Consider the following 22,027-nt stretch of genomic DNA (forward strand, 5'->3'; position numbering starts at 1 on the left):
TTTGTCTGTGTATTTCTGTTAAAAATTCTAGTATGAAATAAGCTATTTTTTGCAGGAGCTGCTGTTTTCAGCCAGTCAAAACTCAAAAGTTCAATATTTTGAAAGTGCTTGCTAAGCATACACTCTCTCTGGCTGAATTCTAGCATAAACAGTAAATAGTGATAAATTTATATTCCATGCTTTCCCAAACCCTTTTAATATCTGAGGTAATCCCATTTACTCTGGAGACTGATTTTTTACAAAGATTATGGAAAGCAGATTTCATATTGTTCAAGACCAATTGGATAATGTGGAGATTGGAGCCAGTGAGTCGGAAGTCATGAACTTTTTGGAAAATATTTCTGTTACATAATTGCATTCACTTAGTTTTGAACAGTATCATGCCACATGTAAAATAATGCACTTAGCTCAAAAGACATCCTTTTTAAAATATTTTGTTTATTTGACAGAGAGAAATCACAACTAGGCAGGCAGAGAGAGAGGAGGAAGCAGGCTCCCCGCGGAGCAGAGAGCCCAATGTGGGGCTTGATCCCAGGACCCTGGGATCATGACTTGAGCTGAAGGCAGAGGCTTTAACCCACTGAGCCACCCAGGTGCCCTAAAAGGATTTAAGTACAATTTTATATAGAATTAAATTTTACCAAAACTCTGTTAGCATCTCGAAAAGTGCCATGTCATCCTTGGGACACCAGGGTCGCTCATTGGTTAGACCTCTGCCTTTAACTCAGGTCATTATATCCTTGATGGATTAATGACACACAATAAGGAATCTATTTCAAAGGGAAAGTTGACTAGAGTCTGTTATATATTACTTGATCCATTATTAGGTTCCCAACTGTAATGAGTGAGTGTCCCAGCTGAGCACTTAAATCTTATACAATTTATCTCAGTAGATACTTCGAAACTGAAAATAAAATTATTTATCTGCCTTGGCAACAACAACAAAATAATTAATGAATATTGACAAGGTATATCCAGGGTTAAGATGCAAGAATTAATTATAAAAGGACTTTCTGTTATTCCAGGTTAAACTGGGGACGTTATGGATTATAGAAATAAGACCAGAGTCACTGAGTTCATTCTTCTGGGGTTTCAGACTGAAAAAGAAGTAGAAATACTTATTTTTTCTGCATTCCTGCTCATGTACATGATATCTCTGATTGGCAACACCATGATCATCCTTTTGGTGTGTGTTGACTACCGCCTGCATTCACCCATGTATTTCTTTGTAGCCAATCTTTCTTTCCTTGAAGTTGCCATCACCTCCACTGTGGTACCTAAGATGCTAGCAAACACATTCTCCCTCACCAAGGCAATATCCTTCATGGGATGTCTCACACAATCTATCTTCTACTTCCTTCTGGGATCCACAGAATTCTTCATCCTGGCTGTCATGTCATTTGATCGGTATATTGCCATCTGCAACCCACTGAGGTATACCATCATCATGAACACACAGACATGCATAATGTTACTTGCAGGGTCCTATCTAGGTGCATTTTTGTCAATGTTGCCTCCATCCATCCTAACTGCCCCGTTAACCTTTTGTGGGCCAAATAAAATCCATCATTTCTTCTGTGACCGAGCCCCCATGCTACAGCTGGCCTGTACAGACATCTCTCTGGCTGAGGTGGCTGACTTTATCTCCTCTGCTGTGTTGCTCCTGGGCTCCTTGCTCCTGACAGGAGTGTCTTACACTTACATTGTTATTACTATCCTTAGAATTCCTACTGTGCAAGGACGGCAGAAGGCCTTCTCTACTTGTGTTTCACACATCACAGTGGTTACAATTTATTATGGAAGTTCCATCTTCCTCTATGTTCGTCCAAAGAAAGGCAACACAATGAGCATTAACAAATTTGCCACAGTTCTGAACACTGTTGTAACACCAATGCTGAACCCCTTCATCTACAGCCTTCGAAATGAGAAAGTCAAAGAATCCCTGAGAGACACCTCCAGTAAATACATAGATATGCTAATAAACGTAAGATCACAAAAGTGATATTTTTTAAGAATTTGATGATTTGTGTACTTGACAACGAAATCATTCTTTGTGATTAATTATGTAAGTGCTTAATTTTACATAAGCGTGAAACATACACAAAGATATGGTCTTAAATATCTTAAATATTCATACATACATTCTAAACCAGTATTTCCTGATGTAGGTCCAGTGTTCAGGGGGGGTCTTAAAATCTTTTAGAGAATTAATAGAACCAAATGCAAACATTTCTACATACAATCACTCTTTTTTAAAAATATATATTAAATAACATTTAATATATTTTAAATATTTAAAAAAATATATATAGCTAGAGAGCAGGAGGAGAAGCAGCAAGAGAGGAATAATCTCAAACAGATTTCATGCTGAGCACTGATCCCAACACAGGGTCCGTCTCACAACTCTCAGATATGACCTGAGCCAAAGTCTAGAGTCAGATAATCAGCTGACTGAACCACCCAGGTGCCCCACATGTGTACCCTCTAAAGCAGTCCTTATTCTTCCCTTTTTCCTGTTAATTTAATTGTTCTAAAGTTAAGCTCCTGTATGTCCCCTTGATCTTAAATCTGATGACTGCTTGACATAAAGTCTCACTTTCTGTTACACAATCCTCTGATATTTTTCTCTGTAAATATCAATGTATGTTTGAATTTAATACAAATAAAGTCCCATATTAAAATGGCAAATTTCGTTTCCTTTGATTTTTAAAATCTTACTTACCAATGATTTATCCCACTTGATGTGTAAGTTTTAAGTTACAGATGGTTCTTCCCAACCTTCACTGAATTTAAAACCTGCAGTGGTTGTCTTCCTATTCCTATTCTACTGGTGCTGTGGCAATAAAATTCATCAGAAATATAACCCCCCTGCTGAACTATCAGAGAGATCTATTTATTTTACCTTTCAGAACCACTGAAATTAATTCAGTTATTCAACTCAAGACTACACTTTTTTATTTCAATGATTTTTTTCCCTGTGACCCTTTACTTTTTTCCAAGCCCCTTAGGCTTACAGATCACTAAGCTGTTCATGTAAACTCGTATCAGCCAACCATCCAATGTATGTTCTAGAAGGAGGATTTATATATGAGATTGGAAGACAAGAAATATATATGCACAGGATATTTGAGCAAGTTTCAAAATAAATAAACCAACATTCATTCAAATATGAGTAAAGAAATAGAAACCAACATTTTGATAGTCATTGTCCCCTCTTGTGTAATCGGATTTGATTTTCAGACATATAAGTTTGTGTTGAGTTCTAGCACAGTCACACTGTTACTATGTGAACTTGGTCAAATACTTAAAATTTGTTTAATCCTGTAGAGAATAAATTAAAGTAATGACGTATAGTATACTATTGTTATAAGATTTGACTTAATAATAAATAACATAAAAACTAATACCAAAAAATCACAATATATTTTGCTTAAAAATGATGCCCCCCATATATAGTGGTATATCTATATCTATCTATAGATAGATATATAGATAGATCACATATTTATTCATTCATCTGTAGTGGACACTTGGGCTGTTTCCAGAGTTTTCCTAGTATAGATAATACTGTTGTAAACATAGGGTACATGTACTCCTTTGAGTTAGTATTTTTATATTCTTTAGGCAAATACCTTGTGGAAGAACAATTGCTCAATCATAGGGTAGTCCTGTTTTTAATTTTTTGAGGAACTTCCATGCTGTTTTCCAGAGTGGCTGCACCAGCTTGCATTCCCACCAACAGTGTAGGAGGGCTCCTCTTTCTCCACATCTGTGCCAACATCTGTTGATTCCTGTTAGTTTTAACCATTCTGACTGATATGAGGTAGTATCTCATTGTAGTTTTCATTTGTATTTCTCTGATGCCAAGTGATGTTAACTTTCTTTTCATGTTTCTGTTAACCAGCTGTATGTCTTCTTTGGGAAAATGTCTCTTCATGACTTCTGCCTATTTCTTAACTGGATTATGTGGTTTTGTGGTGTTGTGCTTTATAGATTTTGGGTAATAACCCTTTATCAAATATATCATTTGAAGATATCTTCTCCCATTCTGCAGTTTGCTTCTGAATTTTGTTCATTCTTTCCTTCACTGTGCAGAAGTTTTTAAGCTTGATGAAGTGCCAATAGTCCATTTTTAAGCTTTTGTTTCCCTTGCCCTTGGAGATGTGTACAGTGAGAAGTAGTTATGGCCAAGGTCACAGAGCTCACTGCCTATGTTCTCCTCTAGGATTTTGATGGTTTCCTGACTCACATTGAGGTCTTTCATGCATTTGAGTTTGTTTTTATGTATGGTATAAGAAAGAAGTCCAGTTTCATTCTTTTACAAAATGGGATTTTTCTTAAATTCTAATAATGTCCTGAAATTTTCATGGTAACAGAGGGATTACAGTTGAATGAATAGTGAAAATATCTTAGTTAAATGTAATAAGGAAATACTTCTAAGGAAGTACTCATTTAAACATGAATGAAGATACATTTTTGTTACCTGAATTATTTATGTTGTGATACCTAAATTATCTTTTGGAAGAAACATGTGACTTAATAAGAATACTGTTAGATGGAATAGGTTCATTAAAATACACACATTATGAAGATATTCCATCTTTGTCTGATCTTGTAAGACTCTTTCAATGTTTTCGGCATGTCTCAGCAGTGGGTATAGAAACCAGGATATAATGTTCTTGAGTCATCTGCACTTAATTTGCCAGTCATTTCCAGCACGTTTTTAATCTACCAAATCTGTATTCCAATTACTGAATTTACCATATCCTCTATAATTTTGACTACACATCCTGACTCTAAATAAATCAATATTAGTTGTAAGTTTTCAGCATGTCTGTCTTTTCTCAGCACTCTAGCATTCTTGTATCAACACCCAGGCCATTTCTGGAAACATCCATATTGCTTGAGGGACTACTGTCTAGTGGAGGAAGATATTGGTTGGCTCTTTCAAACATAACAATTGATATTATTATTATTTTATTACCATGAATATAACCTGGAAATATAATGCAGATATGTATATGTTTGAGCATGCACTTTGAAGAGAAAATAGTTTTATAGTAAAGTGCAATCTTGTTGACCAGAAAAGGCACAAGGTTTCTGGCAACAATCTTCCCCATTACCCTCAATTATCCTAAAATAAGGTACACTTCATCTTCGCGAGCAATTCACATTATTCAAGATCAGCAACTGGTTCCACTATTATTTTAACATGTATCACAATATTGAAATTGGGTGATGAATTATCTTTCCTGGAGGACATGATGTTTCTTAAGGACATTTATAATGACTCTACTGTTTACTTTTTTATCTCTATTGCTGACTAAGTATGTTTTACTGAATTCCATATGAGACAAATCACACTGGGAAAGGGATTTTTAGATTTTTTTTTTGTTATTGTATTTCCAATATCTATAAGAATGCCTGAGAACTATTTGTTGAATATAAACTTTAATTGATTCAGGAAATAAATAAGTAAAGTAGTTCTAAGTAGTCAATATATATTGCAAACTAACAAGATGATTAAATACTAAGTAGTTAATACGTATTTAAAAATTAACTTAACAATATTATATGGGCTTTGCCATATTACGTGGAATATGCCTCAAGATAAATATACCATATACATTTGGATATCCTTCTCATTATTGGTCTGTTCATATCGTCAGTTTATTTGTCATTCAGCTTTGGTATCCAATTTTTTTGGATATAATTGTTCATAGTATTCTTTGGTGATCCTTTGTAATCCCATGGCATTACATGTAATTTTCGTGTCTTCTCTCTTTACTTTTTTTTTTTAAGATTTTATTTATTTTTGACAGAGAGAGATCACAAGTAGGCAGAGAGGCAGGCAGAGAGAGAGGAAGGGAAGCAGGCTCCCCGCTGAGCAGAGAACCTGATATGGGACTCGATCCCAGGACCCTGAGATCATGACCTGAGCCGAAGGCAGTGCCTTAACCCACTGAGACACCCAGGCGCCCCTCGTGTCTTCTCTTTTACGTCTCACTTTATTTGAGAATTTTTTTTTTTTGTCTAGGTAAAATGATTTGCCAATTTTGTGTGTATGTACACTTTATGCATAATATGTATACCCACATTAGTTTCAGGCATAGAATTTAGTGATTCATCACTTATACATAGCACTCCACTCATCATAAGTGCCCTTTTTAACACCAATCACATGTTTAAACCATCCACCCATCCATATTTCCTCCAGACAAGTGGCAACCAGGAAGAAATTTCAAATTATTGGAAACATGTAAACTACCAAAACTACAAAAACCAAGGCAAGAAGAAATACAAAATTAGAACAGACCAAATACTGGCAGTGCAATTAAATGAAAAAAAAAAACCAACAAAAAAGTTTATGACACAGAAGCATAGAAGATGAATTCTACTGAACATTTTTTTTTTTTTTGGGAAGAAGTAAAACTATCTTTATTCATAAAGGAAATGAATTTATATATAAAATATTTTGAAAAATCTACGTTGAAGATAATGAGTTTTTTTTAATTTCTTTTCAGAGTAACAGTATTCATTATTTTTGCACCATACCCAGTGCTCCATGCAATACGTGCCCTCCTTAATACCCACCCCATGGCTCCCCGAACCTCCCAATCTCCACCCCTTCAAAACCCTCATGTTGTTGTTCAGAGTCCATAGTCTCTCATGGTTCATCTCCCCTTCCAATTTCCCTCAACTCCCTTCTCTCCATCACCCCATGTACTCCATATTATTTGTTATGCTCCACAAATAAGTGAAACCACATGACACTTAAATCTCTCTGCTTGACTTATTTCACTCAGCATAATCTCTTCCAGTCCCATCCAAGTTGATACAAAAGTTGGGCATTCATCCTTTCTGATGGAGGCATAATACTCCATCGTGTATATGGACCACATCTTCCTTATCCATTCATCTGTTGAAGGGCATCTTCATAATTTCAACAGTTTCGTGACGTTGGCCAATGCTGCTATAAATATTGGGGTACAGATGGCCCTTCTTTCACTACATCTGTATCTTTGGGGTAAATACCCAGTAGTGCAATTGCAGGGTGATAGGGAAGCTCTATTTTTAATTTCTTAAGGAATCTCCACAATGTTCACTAAAGTGGCTGCACCAACTTGCATTCCCACCAACAGTGGAAGAGGGTTCCCCTTTGTCCACATGCTCTCAAACACACGTAGTTTCCTATCTTGTTAATTTTGGCCATTCGAACTGGTGTAAGGTGGTATCCCAATGTGGTTTTGATTTGAATCTCCCTGATGATAGTAATGATGAATATTTTTTATGTGTTTGATAGCAATTTGTGTGTCTACATTGGAGCAGTATCTCTGTTCATGTCTTCTGCCCATTATTTGACATGATTATCTATTTTATGTGTGTTGAGATTGAGAAGTTCTATATAGATCTTGGATATCAACCCTTTGTCTGTACTGCCATTTGCAAATATCTTCTCCCATTCCAAGGGTTGCCTCTATGTTTTGTTGAATGTTTCCTTTGCTGTTCAGAAGTTTCCTTTGCCTTTGGAGACATATCTTGAAAGAAGTTGCTGTGGCTCATATCGAAGAGGTTACTGCCAATGTTTGCCTCTAGGATTCTGATGGATTCCTCTCTCACATTGAGGTCTTTTATCCATTTTGAGTTTACCTTTGTATACAGTGTAAGAGAATGTTCAAGTTTCATTCTTCTACATATAACTGTCCAGTTTTCCCAGCACCATTTTTTGAAGAGACTGTCTTTTTTCCACTGTATATTTTTTCCTGTTTTGTCAAATATTATTTGACCATAGAGTTGAGGGTCCATATCTGGGCTCTCTACTCTGTTCCACTGGTCTATGTGTTTGTTTTTATGCCAGTACAATGCTGTCTTGGTGATCACTACTTTGTAGTAAAGCTTGAAATCAGGTAACAAGATGCCGGCAGTTTTGTTTTTGTTTTTCAACATTTCCTTAGCAATTCGGGGTCTCTTCTGATTCCATACAAATTTTAGGATTATTTGCTCCAGCTCTTTGAAAAATGCTGGTGAAATTTTGATCAGAATGGCATTAAAAGTATAGATTGCTTTAGGCAGTATAGACATTTTAACAATGTTTATTCTTCCGATCCAAGAGCATGGAACGGTCTTCCATCTTTTTGTGTCTTCTTCATTTTCTTCCTTGAGTGTTCTGTAGTTCCTCGAGTACAGATCCTTTACCTCTTTGGTTAGGTTTATTCCCAGGTATCTTATGGTTCTTGGTGCTATAATAAATGGAATTAATTCTCTAATTTGCCTTTCTGTATTTTCATTGTTAGTGTATAAGAAAGCCACTGATTTCTGTACATTGACTTTGTATCCTGCCACATTACTGAATTGCTGTATGAGTTCTAGTAGTTTGGGGGTGGAGTCTTTGGGGTTTTCCATATAAAGAATCATGTCATCTACGAAGAGAGTGAGTTTGACTTCTTCCTTGCCAATTTGGAACCTTTTATTTCTCTTTGTTGTCTGATTGCCATTGCTAGGATTTCTAATACTATGTTGAGCAAGAGTGGTGAGGTGGACATCCTTGTCATGTTCCTGATCTCAACAGGAAGGCTGCAAGCTTTTTCCCATTGAGGATGCTGTTTGCTGTGGGTCTTTCATGGACAGATTTTATGAAGTTCAGGAATGTTCCCTCTATCCCTATACTTTGAAGCGTTTTCATCAGGAACGGATGCTGGATTTTGTCAAATGCTTTTTCTGCATCAATGAGAGGACCATGTGGTTCTTCTCTTTTCTCTTCATGATTTGTTCTATCACATTGATTGATTTGCAAATGTTGAACCAACCTTGCAGCCCAGGGATGAATCCCACCTGGTCATGGTGGATAATCTTTTGAATGTGCTGCTGGATCCTGTTTGCTAGGATCTTGTTGAGAATCTTAACATCCAAATTCATCAGTGATATTGGTCTGAAATTCTCCTTTTTGGTAGGGTCTTTGCCTGGTTTGGGGATCAGGGTAATGCTGTCTTCATAAAAAGAGTCTGGAAGTTTTCCTTCTGCTTCAATTTTTTGAAAAAGCTTCAGAAGAATTGGTGTTATTTCTTCTTTGAAAGTTTAGTAGAATTCCCCAGGGAATCCGTCATGTCCTGGGCTCTTGTTTTTTGGGAGGTTTTTGATCACTGCTTCAGTCTCGTTACTAGATATCGGTCTATTCAGGTTGTCAATTTCTTCCTGGTTCAATTTTGGGAGTTTATAGTTTTCCAGGAATGCATCCATTTCATCTAGGTTGCTTAGCTTATTGGCATATAACTGTTGGTACAGATTTCTGATGATTGTTTGTTTTTCCTTGGTGTTCTTTGTGAGCTCTCCCTTTCATTCATAATTTTATTAATTTGGGCTTTCTCTCTTTTCCTTTGGATTAGTATGGCCAGTGGTTTATTGATCTTATTGATTCTTTCAAAAAACCAGCTTCTAGCTTTATTGATATGTTCTACTCTATCTCTGGTTTCTACCTCATTGATCTCTGCTCTAGTCTTGATTTTTTCCCTTCTTGCATGTGGAGTTGGTGTGATTTGTGTTGATTCTCCAGTTCTTTAAGGTGTAGAGACAGCTGGTATATTCTGGATTTTTCAATTTTTTTTGACGGAGACTTGGATGGCTATGTATTTCCCCCTTAGAACCGCCTTTGCTGTATCCCATAGGTTTTGGACAGAAGTGTCTTCATTCTCATTGGTTTCCATGAATTGTTTCAGTTCATCTTTGATCTCCTGGTTGATCCAAGCATTCTTCAGCAAGGTGGTCTTTAGCTTCCAGGTGTTTGAGTTCCTTCTGAACTTTTCCTTGTGATTGTGCTCCAGTTTCAAAGCGCTGTGATCTGAGAATATGCAGGGAATAATGTCAGTCTTTTGGTATCGGTTGAGTCCTGCTTTGTGATCAAGTATTTGGTCTATTCTGGAGAAGGTTCCATGTGCACTTGAGAAGAATGAGTATTCTGTTGTTTTAGGGTGGAATGTTCTGTATATGTGTGTGAGGTCCATCTGGTCCAATGTTTCATTCAATGCTCTTATTTCTTTATTGATTTTCTGCTTTGATGATCTATCTATTACTGAGAGAGGTGTATTAAGATCTCCTATTCTCAATGTATTCATATCAATATGACTCTTTATCTTGATTAATACTTTTCTTATGTTATTGGCTGCTCCTATATAAGGGTGTAGATAATTACAATTGTTAGATCATCTTGGTGGATAGTCCCTTTAAGAATTATGTAGTGTCCTTCTGTATCTCTGACAACAGTCTTTAGTTTAAAATCTAATTTTTCTGATATGAGAATCACTACCCCAGCCTTCTTTTGAGGCCCATTGGCATGAAAGATGCTTCCCATCCCTTCACTTTTAGTCTGGGTGTATCCTTAGGTTCAAAATGGGTCTCTTGTATACATCATATGGATGGGTCCTGTTGTTTCATCCAATCTCCAACCCTGTGTTATTTTATGGGGCATTTAGGCCATTCACAGTGAGAGTGATTATTGATAGATATGTTTTGATTGACATCGTGTTGCCTTTGAAGTCTTTCTGTTCGTCGATTGTCTCTATATTTCTGTTCAATGATATTCTTTGGATTTTTTCTCATTTATAGAACTCCCCTTAATATTTCCTGCAGTGTTGTCTTGGTGGTTGCATAGTCTTTTAAGCCTTGCCCGTCTTGGAAACTCTTTATCTCTCCATCCATTTTGAATGTCAGTCTTGCTGATAAAGTATTCTTGGCAGCATGTTCTTCTCATTTAGTACTCTGAATATATTTTTCGCCCTTCCTCGCTTGCCAGGTCTCTGTGGACAGGTCTGACTCTATTCTAATGGCTTTCCTCTGTATGTAAGGAGCTTCTTTGTCCTAGCTGCTTTTAAGAGGTTCTGTCTAGAGGCATAATTCTTCATTCTAATTCTCAGGTGTCTTGATGACTTTCGAGAATCTATAATCTTGGGGGGAAACTGCTCTGCCTCTAGTACATGAACATTGTTTCTATTCGTGAGATTGGGAAAATTTTCATAGAAAACTTATTTCAGATATCTTCTAGACTTCTTTCTTTCTCCTCCATTTCAGGGATTCCAATAATTCTGACGTTAGAATGTTTCATAGTATCATTTATTTCCCTGATTCTGTTTTTGTGGCTTCTGAGGTGTTTGTTCCGGGCTTCCTCCTGATCCTTTCTCTTTATCTGTTTGTCCTCCAGATCACTAATTCTATCTTCTGTCTCAGTTACCCTCGCTTTTAGAGAATTTAGTATTAGATTGGAACTCACTGAGAGCATTTTGAACATCATCCCTGGTGGCTTTCAGTTCTGCCCTAACATTGTGAACATCATCCTGGTGGCTTTCAGTTCTGCTCTAATCAATTCCATCTGGTCATCCATGGCTCTCTCCAACCTAGCTATTCCCTGGATAATTGTTAGCCAGAATTCCTTTTCTGACATATTTTCTATGTCAATAGCCATTAGCTCTGTTGCAGAAGGTCCATCCTCTGTATTTTTCTTCTGTTGGGCATTCTTCCTCCTAGTCATTTTGGTTAGAGATGACTGAACAGATGCAGGTGGATGTATTGATTGTGGTGCAGTCAAGGTGCACCCTGGAACGCTTCTGTGCAATCAGGATTCCCCACCCAAATGAGAGAAAAAAGAAAAGAAAAAGAAAGAGAGAAGAAACAGAAAAGAAAGGAAAAGAAAAAAGTAAAAGTGAGAGAGAGAGATAGAGAGACAGGATTAAAAGGGAAGATAAAAGAGAAGGCTCAACCCAAATGGCCCCAAGGTTAGATTTATGAAGTATACAAACAAAAACAGACAAACAAAAAGACTGATAAAATTATATGACAAGAGAAAAAATATATATATATAAACAAAAAGAAGGAAGAACCTCATCCGAAAGAACCCCAAGTATAAGATTTATATACTATCAGGACAAACACAAATAGCCAGAAATACTGGCAGAAAGAAAAGATGGGAGAGTGGTTATAAATTCTCAGTGTGGGCGAGGAAGGTTATTTTGATTCTTCCTGGATGTATCTTGATGTTTTTGTTAAGGGACTCAACTTTCCTAAGATAAAGGGGGATTAAAAATTTTTTTACCTATAGGGGTAGCATTGATTGGGGAAAGGGGATTACCTTGAAATTTAACTCTATATGTGTATTAGAAAATAGAAATTAAAAAAAGAATAAACTAGACTAAACTAAATTAAAATTTAAAAAAAATTAAAAGCTAGAAAAGCAAAAGAAAAACACTGGTGTATGTAACAAAATGTTCAGGTTAGAAGATTATTAATGAATTTGATGTACTGGACATTTCACTGTGATGGTAAATAGGATAAAAAATTATCTATATGTAGCGGCACCTGGGTGGCTCAGTGGGTTAAGCCGCTGCCTTCGGCTCAGGTCATGATCTCAGGGTCCTGGGATTGAGTCCCGCATCGGGCTCTCTGCTCAGCAGGAAGCCTGCTTCCCTCTCTCTCTCTGTCTACTTGTGATCTCTCTCTGTCAAATAAATAAATAAAATCTTTAAAAAAATTATCTATATGTATAAAATAAAAGAACCGGAATTGTGGTAAAGAGTTAAAAATAAAAGTTGTATTTATGAAGTAGTGGTGGTTGTTCTCTTGTCCTATTCTTTTTTTTTTTTCTTCCTTCCGGTTTGGTTTTCTGGGGGAGGGGCCTGCCATGTGGATTTTCAGTCAATGATGTTCCCTGAGTTAGGTCCTCCCGCCCCCCTCAAGGGGGTGGGCTCTGAGGAAACTGTTATTTTCAGGCTTTTGTTCTCTGGAGGTTTTTATGTTCTTTCATCTGTTTTCTCTCACCTTGACAGCTTTTGATTGTTTTTGGAGGTTTAGAGGAGAGAGAACTGCACCCAGACCTCCTTCTCTGAGAGAAGCCTCAGAATGCTCTGTAGAGCTGCTGGCAGAGTAAGTTCTGAGTCACAGTCCCTGGGGATGCAGGATCTCCTCCTTGTACCCAATACCAGGGTAGGGGTGGCTGTCTGGGCAGCTCCAGACCACCAAAGAGATTCCAAGCAGTGATTGCACCCTGAGATTTTCCCGCTGGCCCAGGCTGGGAATGTCTGGTTTTTCCGGATGCCAGAGCTCCAGGCTAGTACCTGTGCGTACCTCTCCCAAGGGAGTGTGTGGGACATGCATGTTTTGGAAATGCCGACTGGCCAGGCTCCCAGCCCCTCTCCTGAGCTGGACCCCACACATTCTTAGGTGCGCTGGTGGCTCAGGCGTGCTGGGGCTCAGGGACCAAGACCTGGTTTCTCTGCCGGACTCTCTGTGGCTCAGATCCAGGGGAGGCTGTCCTGGGTTCAGGGACTTAAGCCCCTGTCCCTAACCACCCCGATTCCCACAATATCCCCCCACAATCCGTTGCTCTTTTTTTTTTTTTTTTTTTTTGAGTGCTTTCAACCAGACTCCAAGGTAATGCTGGTCCGCAGACACAGGGCACTCTCATGTTGGTGTATTACTTTCCAATCTGTCGCCTCTGGTGGCTCCCTCCCACTTTTTGTTTATCTTCTGATATCAGTCCGATGTTCCCACTCTGCTTTACCTGCCACTGGCATCTTCTGCTCCTGTAGAGATCCAGACATATTTAATTCTGATCTCAGGCTGATTGCATGGGTGGTCAGAGTTCTTTGGTAGGTAATCAGCTCACTTTAGGGTACAGGTTGAAATGGCACTTCCTCCTGCTTCCCCGCCATCTTGACTCACCACCACTCATTTCTAATATTGTCCTGGAAGTTATTGATAATTCAGCAAATCCAGCAAAGTAAATAAAATGTATAATTACTGGGAAGGAAGAAGCAAAACTGTTTCTGTTCACAGATTACATCATCATCTATGTGGTAAATCTAAATGAATCAACAAAAAATTGAGTTTAAAAAGTCATTATAGCAAGATTACTGGATACAAAATCAATACACAAGATGAATTGCTTTCCTATATACTAACAATAAACAACTGGAATTTGGAATGAATAATAATACCATTTTATTTTATTTTATTAAACAATACCTTTTTAATTAGCATCCCTCAAAATGAATACTTAAGAATAAATCTAATAAAGTATGTATAGGATCTATAAAAGTAAAAGTACAAAAGTATGATGAAAAAAATAAAAATAAGGGATATCTGGGTGGCATAGTTGGTTATCGGCCCAACTCTTGGTTCCAGTTTAGCTTGTGATCTCAGGGTCAACTTACTGAGCCCTGGGCAGGTTTTGCACTTATTGTGTAGTCTACTTGATAAAGTCTTCTCTCTCCCTTTCCCTCTTCCCCTTCCAGTCACGGGCGTGCTCTCTCTCTCTTTCTCTCTCACTCCCCTATGGTAAAATAGATAAATCTTTTAAAAATTTTAAAAAAATAGAGGGGAGTCAAGATGGCGGGGAAGTAGGAGGAGGCACTATTTCAACCTGTACCCTAAAGTGAGCTGATTACCTACCAAAGAACTCCGACCACCCATGAAATCAGCCTGAGATCAGAATTATACTTGTCTGGATCTCTACAGGAGCAGAAGACGCCAGTGGCAGGTAAAGCAGACTGGGAACGTCTGACTGATATCGGAAGATAAACAAAAGGGGGAGGGAGCCACCAGAGGTGACCGCTCGGAAAGTAACACCCCAACATGAGAGTGCTCTGCATCTGGGGACCAGCATTAACTTGGAGTCTGGTTGAAAGCACTCAAAAAACAAACAGCAAAGGATCACGGGGGGTAATAGTGGGAACCTGGGCGGTTAGGGTTAGGGACCTAAGTCCCCGGACCCAGGACAGCCTCCCCTGGTGCGGAGCCAGAGAGAGTGCGGCAGAGAAATCAGGTCTCCGTCCCTGAGCCGCCAGTGCACCTGAAAGCCAGTGCACCCGAGAAGGAGTGGGGTCTGGCTCCCCTGAGGGGCTGGGAGCCTGGCCAGACGGCAATCCTGAAACACGAGCATCCCACACCCTCCCTTGGGATAGGTGCTCATACTCGCTAGCCTGGAGCTCTGGCAGCCGGAAAAACCAGACATTCCCAGCACGGGACAGCAGGAAAATCTCAGTGTGTGAACTCTGCTCAGAACCTCTCTGGCGGTCTGGAGCTGCCTAGACAGCCACCGCTGCCCTGGTTTTGGGTACAACAAGGAGCTCCTGCATCCCCAGGGACAGTGACTCAGAACCGACTCTGCCAGCGGCTTTTGCAAAACAGTCTGAGGTTTCTCTCTGAGAGGGAGGTTGGGGTGTTGTTTGTTCTACTCTAAACCTCCAAAAGCCATCAAAAGCTGTCAAGGCGAGAGAAAGCAGATGAAAGAACATAAAAACCCCCAGAGAACAAAAGGCTGAAAAAAACAGTTTCCTGAAAAAAAAAGAGCTCACCCCCTTGAGGGGAGCGGGAGGACCTAACTCAGGGAACATCATTGTCTAAAAACCCACGTGGCAGGCCCCTCCCCCAGAAAACCAACCAGGAAGGAAGAAAAAAAAAAAAAGACTACAAGAGAACAATCACCACTACTTCATAAATACAACTTTTATTTTTAACTCTTTACCAATATTCTGGTTCATTTTTTTTATACATACAGATAATTTTTAACCTATTTACCATCACACTGAGATGTCCAGTACATCAAATTCTTTAATAACCTTCTAACCTGAAATTTTTGATACATACACCCGTGTTTTTCTTTTGTTTTTCGATTTTTTTTAATTCTTTTTTAATTTTAACTTAGTTTAGTCTAGTTTATTCTTTTCTAATTTTTATTTTCTACTATACATATAGAGTTAAACTTCAAGGTAATCCCCTTTCCCCAATCAATGCTATCCCTATAGGCAAACCAGTTTCTAATCCCCCTGTAACTTAGGAAAGTTGAGTCCCTTAACAAAAACATCAAGATACCTTCAGGAAGAATCAAAATAACCTTCCTCACCCACACTGAGAATCTATAACCATTCTCCCAATTTTTCCTTCTGTCAGTATTTCTGTGAATTTGTGTTCGTCCTGACAATATATAAACCTTATACTTGGGGTTCTTTCTGATGAGGTTCTTCCCTTTTTTTTTTTCTTGCTTATATATACATATTTTTTTCTCTTGTCATATACTTTTATCACTCTTTTTGTCTGTCTGTTTTTGTTTGTATACTCCACAAATCTTACCTTGTGGCCCATTTGGGCTGAGCCTTCTCTTTTATCTTCCCTTTTTCTCCTATCTCTCTCTCTCTTTTTTTTTTCCTTTTTTCTTTCCCCCCCTTTTTTTTTCTTTCTTCTTCTCTATTTCTTTTTCTTCTCGTTTTTCTCTCATTTGGGTGGGGAATCCTGATTGCACAGAAGCGTTCCAGGGTGCACATTGACTGCACCACAATCGATAAGTCCAGCTGCATCTGTTTAGTCATCTCTTACCAAAATGACTAGGAGGAGGAATACCCAATAGAAGAAAAATACAGAGGATGGGCCTTCTGCAACAGAGCTAATGGCTATCGACATAGACAATATGTCAGAAAAGGAATTCAGACTAACAATTATCCAGGCAATAGCTAGGTTGGAGAAAGCCACGGATGACCAAACAGAATTGATTAGGGCAGAACTGAAAGCCACCAGGGATGATGTTCACAATGTTAGGGCAGAACTGAAAGCCACCAGGGATGATGTTCAAAATGCTCTCAATGAGTTCCAGTCCAATCTAAATTCTCTAAAAGCTAGGGTAACTGAGACAGAAGATAGAATTAGTGATCTGGAGGACAAACAGATAGAGAGAAAGGATCAGGAGGAAGCCTGGAGCAAACAGCTCAGAAGCCACGAAAACAGAATCAGGGAAATAAACGATGCCATGAAACGTTCCAACGTCAGAATTATTGGAATCCCTGAAGGGGAAGAAAAAGAAAGAAGTCTAGAAGATATAGTGGAAGAAGTTGTCTATGAAAATTTTCCCAATCTCACGAATGGAAACAACGTTCATGTACTAGAGGCAGAAAGATTTCTCCCCAGGTTTTAGATTCTCGAAAGTCCTCACAGCACCTTATAGGTAGAATGGGGACTTCTGTTTCAAGAGAGACCCTCTTAAAAGCAGCTAGGACAAAGAAGCTTCTTACATACAGAGGAAAGCCCATTAGAATAACGTCAGACCTTTCCACAGAGACCTGGAAAGCCAGGAAGGGCTGGCAAAATATATTCAGAGTACTAAATGAGAAGAACATGCAGCCAAGAATACTCTATCCAGCAAGACTGACATTTAAAACGGATGGAGAGAAAAAGAGTTTCCAAGACCGGCAAGGCTTAAAAGACTATGCAACCACCAAGCCGACACTGCAGGAAATATTAAGGGGGGTCCTGTAAAAGAGAAAAAATCCTAAGAATATCACTGAACAGAAATATAGAAACAATCTACAGACAGAAAGACTTCAAAGGCAACACGATGTCAATAAAAACCTATCTCTCAATAATCACTCTCAATGTGAATGTCCTAAATGCGCCCATAAAACGACACAGGGTTGCAGATTAGATAAAATGACAGGACCCATCCATATGTTGTCTACAAGAGACCCATTTTAAACCTAAGGATACACCCAGACTGAAAGTGAAGGGATGGAGAAACATCTTTCATGCCAATGGGCCTCAAGAGAAGGTCGGAGTAGCGATTCTCATATCAGATAAATTAGATTTTAAACTAAAGACTGTAGTCAGAGATACAGAAGGACACTACATAATTCTTTTTTTTCCCCTTTTTATTTATTTTTTCAGCATAACAGTATTCATTCTTTTTGCACAACACCCAGTGCTCCATGCAAAACGTGCCCTCCCCATCACCCACCACCTGTTCCCCCAACCTCCCACCCCTGACCATTCAAAACCCTCAGGTTGTTTTTCAGAGTCCATAGTCTCTTATGGTTCGCCTCCCCTCCCCAGTGTCCATAGCCCGCTCCCCCTCTCCCAATCCCACCTCCCCCCAGCAACCCCCAGTTTGTTTGTGAGATTAAGAGTCATTTATGGTTTGTCTCCCTCCCAATCCCATCTTGTTTCATTTATTCTTCTCCTATCCCCCTACACCCCCATGTTGCTTCTCCATGTCCTCATATCAGGGAGATCATATGATAGTTGTCTTTCTCCGATTGACTTATTTCACTAAGCATGATACGCTCTAGTTCCATCCACGTCGTCGCAAATGGCAAGATTTCATTTCTTTTGATGGCTGCATAGTATTCCATTGTGTATATATACCACATCTTCTTTATCCATTCATCTGTTCTTAAAGGGACTATCCGCCAAGACGATCTAACAATTGTGAATATCTATGCCCCCAATATGGGAACACCCAATTACATAAGAAAACTATTAATCAATATAAAGAGTCATATTGATATGAATACAATAATAGTAGGAGATCTTAATACTCCTCTCTCAGAAATAGACAGATCATCGAAGCAGAAAATTAATAAAGAAATAAGAGCATTGAATGAAACGTTGGACCAGATGGACCTCATAGACGTATACAGAACATTCCACCCTAAAACAACAGAATACTCATTCTTCTCAAGTGCACATGGAACCTCCTCCAGTATAGACCACATACTGGGTCACAAAGCAGGACTCAACTGATACCAAAAGACTGACATTATTACCTGCATATTCTCAGATTGCAATGCTTTGAAACTGGAACTCAATCACAAGGAAAAGTTCAGAAGGAACTTAAACACCTGGAAGCTAAAGACCACCTTGTTTAAGAATGCTTGGATCAACCAGGAGATCAAAGACGAACTTAAACAATTCATGGAAACCAATGAGAATGAAGACACCTCGGTCCAAAACCTATGGGATACAGCAAAGGCGGTTCTAAGGGGGAAATACATAGCCATCCAAGCCTCCCTCAAAAACATTGAAAAATCCAGAATACACCAGCTGTCTCTACACCTTAAAGAACTGGAGAATCAACAACAAATCAAACCAACTCCACATGCAAGAAGGGAAATAATCAAGATTAGAGCAGAGATCAATGAGGTAGAAACGAGAGATACAGTAGAAGGTATCAATGAAACTAGAAGCTGGTTTTTTGAAAGAATTAATAAGATCGATAAACCATTGGCCACACTAATCCAAAAGAAAAGAGAGAAAGCCCAAATTAATAAAATTATGAATGAAAAGGGAGAGATCACAACGAACACCAAGGAAATAGAAACAATCATCAGAAATTATTACCAACAGTTATATGCCAATAAGCTAAGCAACCTAGATGAAATGGATGCATTCCTGGAAAACTACAAACTCCCAAAATTGAACCAGGAAGAAATGGACAACCTGAATAGGCCGATATCTAGTAATGAGATTGAAGCAGTGATCAAAAACCTCGCAAGAAACAAGAGCCCAGGACCTGACGGATTCCCTGGGGAATTCCACCAATCTTTCAAAGAAGAAATAACACCAATTCTCCTGAAGCTGTTCCAAAAAATTGAAGCAGAAAGAAAACTTCCAGACTCTTTTTAGGAAGCCAGCATTACCCTGATCCCCAAACCAGGCAAAGACCCTACCAAAAAGGAGAATTTCAGACCAATATCACTGATGAATATGGATGCAAAGATTCTCAACAAGATCCTAGCAAACAAGATCCAGCAGGACATTCAAAAGATGATCCACCATGACCAGGTGGGATTCATCCCTGGGTTGCAAGGTTGGTTCAACATTCGCAAATCAATCAGTGTGATAGAACACATCAATAAGAGAAGAGAGAAGAACCACATGGTCCTCTCAATTGATGCAGAAAAAGCATTTGACAAAATCCAGCATCCATACCTGATGAAAACGCTTCAAAGTATAGGGATAGAGGGAACATTCCTGAACTTCATAAAATCTATCTATGAAAGACCCACAGCAAGTATCATCCTCAATGGGAAAAAGCTTGCAGCCTTCCCGTTGAGATCAGGAAAACGACAAGGATGCCCACTCTCACCACTCTTGTTCAACATAGTATTAGAAGTTCTAGCAACGGCAATCAGACAACAAAGAGAAATCAAAGGTATCCCAATTGGCAAGGAAGAAGTCAAACTCTCTCTCTTTGCAGATGACATGATTCTTTATATGGAAAACCCCAAAGACTCCACCCCCAAACTACTAGAACTCATAGAGCAATTCAGTAACGTGGCAGGATACAAAGTCAATGTACAGAAATCAGTGGCTTTCTTATACAACAACAATGAAAATACAGAAAGGGAAATTAGAGAATCGATTCCATTTACTATAGCACCAAGAACCATAAGATACCTGGGCATAAACCTAACCAAAGAGGTAAAGGAACTGTACTCAAGGAACTACAGAACACTCATGAAAGAAATTGAAGAAGACACAAAAAGATGGAAGACTGTTCCATGCTCTTGGATTGGAAGAATAAACATTGTTAAAATGTCTATACTGCCTAGAGCAATCTATACTTTTAATGCCATTCCGATCAAAATTCCACCGGTATTTTTAAAAGAGCTGGAGCAAATAATCCTAAAATTTGTATGGAGTCAGAAGAGACCCCGAATTGCTAAGGAAATGTTGAAAAACAAAAACAAAACTGGCGGCATCACGTTACCCGATTTCAAGCTTTACTACAAAGCTGTGATCACCAAGACAGCGTGGTACTGGCATAAAAACAGACACATAGACCAGTGGAACAGAGTGGAGAGCCCAGATATGGACCCTCAACTCTATGGTGAAATAATCTTCGACAAAACAGGAAAAAATATTCAATGGAAAAAAGACAGTCTCTTCAATAAATGGTGCTGGCAAAACTGGACAGCGATATGTAGAAGAATGAAACTCGACCATTCTCTTACACCGTACACAAAGATAAACTCGAAATGGATAAAAGACCTCAACGTGAGACAGGAATCTATCAGAATCCTACAGGAGAACATAGGGAGTAACCTCTTCGATATCAGCCACAGCAACTTCTTTCAAGATATGTCTCCAAAGGCCAAGGAAACAAAAGCAAAAATGACCTTTTGGGACTTCATCAAGATCAAAAGCTTCTGCACAGCAAAGGAAACAGTCAACAAAACAAAGAGGCAACCCACGGAATGGGAGAAGATATTTGCAAATGACAGCACAGACAAAAGATTGATATCCAGGATCTATAAAGAACTTCTCAAACTCAACACACACAAAACAGATAATCATATCAAAAAATGGGCAGAAGATATGAACAGACACTTCTCCAACGAAGACATACAAATGGCTATCAGACACATGAAAAAATGTTCATCATTACTAGCCATCAGGGAGATTCAAATTAAAACCACATTGTGATACCACCTGACACCAGTTAGAATGGCCAAAATTAGCAAGACAGGAAACAACGTGTGTTGGAGAGGATGTGGAGAAAGGGGAACCCTCTTATACTGTTGGTGGGAATGCAAGTTAGTGCAGCCACTTTGGAGAACAGTGTGGAGATTCCTGAAGAAATTAAAAATAGAGCTTCCCTATGACCCTGCAATTGCACTGCTGGGTATTTACCCCAAAGATACAGATGTAGTGAAATGAAGGGCCATCTGTATCCCAATGTTTATTGCAGCAATGGCTACGGTCGCCAAACTGTGGAAAGAACCAAGATGCCCTTCAACGGATGAATGGATAAGGAAGATGTGGTCCATATACACAATGGAGTATTATGCCTCCATCAGAAACGACGAATACCCAACTTTTGTAGCAACATGGACGGGACTGGAAGAAATTATGCTGAGCGAAATAAGTCAAGCAGAGAGAGTCAAGTATCATATGGTCTCACTTATTTGTGGAGCATAACAAAGAACATGGAGGACATGGGGAGATGGAGAGGAGAGGGAGTTGAGGGAAACTGGAAGGGGAGATGAACCATGAGAGACTATGGACTCTGAAAAACAACCAGAGGGTTATGAAGGGGTGGCGGGGGAGTAGGGGGGGTGGGAGGTTGAGGAACCAGGTGGTGGGTGAAATGGACGGCACGTACTGCATGGAGCACTGGGTGTGATGCCAAAACAATGAACACTGTTATGCTGTAAATAAACAAATAAAAATAAATAAATTTTAAAAAAATTAAAAAAATAATTAAATAAATGGAGAT

At 38.9% G+C, this 22,027-nt stretch overlaps 1 protein-coding gene across 1 annotated transcript; it reads left to right on the plus strand.

The window, feature by feature from the left end:
• Positions 1-1,042: 1,042 nt before the first annotated feature.
• LOC123938379 (olfactory receptor 6M1-like) lies at positions 1,043-2,002 on the plus strand. The gene has a single exon (XM_045999715.1). The coding sequence runs from the start codon at positions 1,043-1,045 to the stop codon at positions 2,000-2,002; it is 960 nt and encodes a 319-aa protein (XP_045855671.1).
• The last annotated feature ends 20,025 nt before the right edge of the window (positions 2,003-22,027 follow it).

Source organism: Meles meles, chromosome 3 (genome assembly GCF_922984935.1).
Source record: "Meles meles chromosome 3, mMelMel3.1 paternal haplotype, whole genome shotgun sequence".
In the NCBI taxonomy this organism is placed as follows: domain Eukaryota; kingdom Metazoa; phylum Chordata; class Mammalia; order Carnivora; family Mustelidae; genus Meles; species Meles meles.

Excerpts from the sequence above, each read along its gene's own strand:
- LOC123938379 (XM_045999715.1), top strand. The coding sequence starts at position 1,043 with ATGGATTATAGAAATAAGACCAGAGTCACTGAGTTCATTCTTCTGGGG.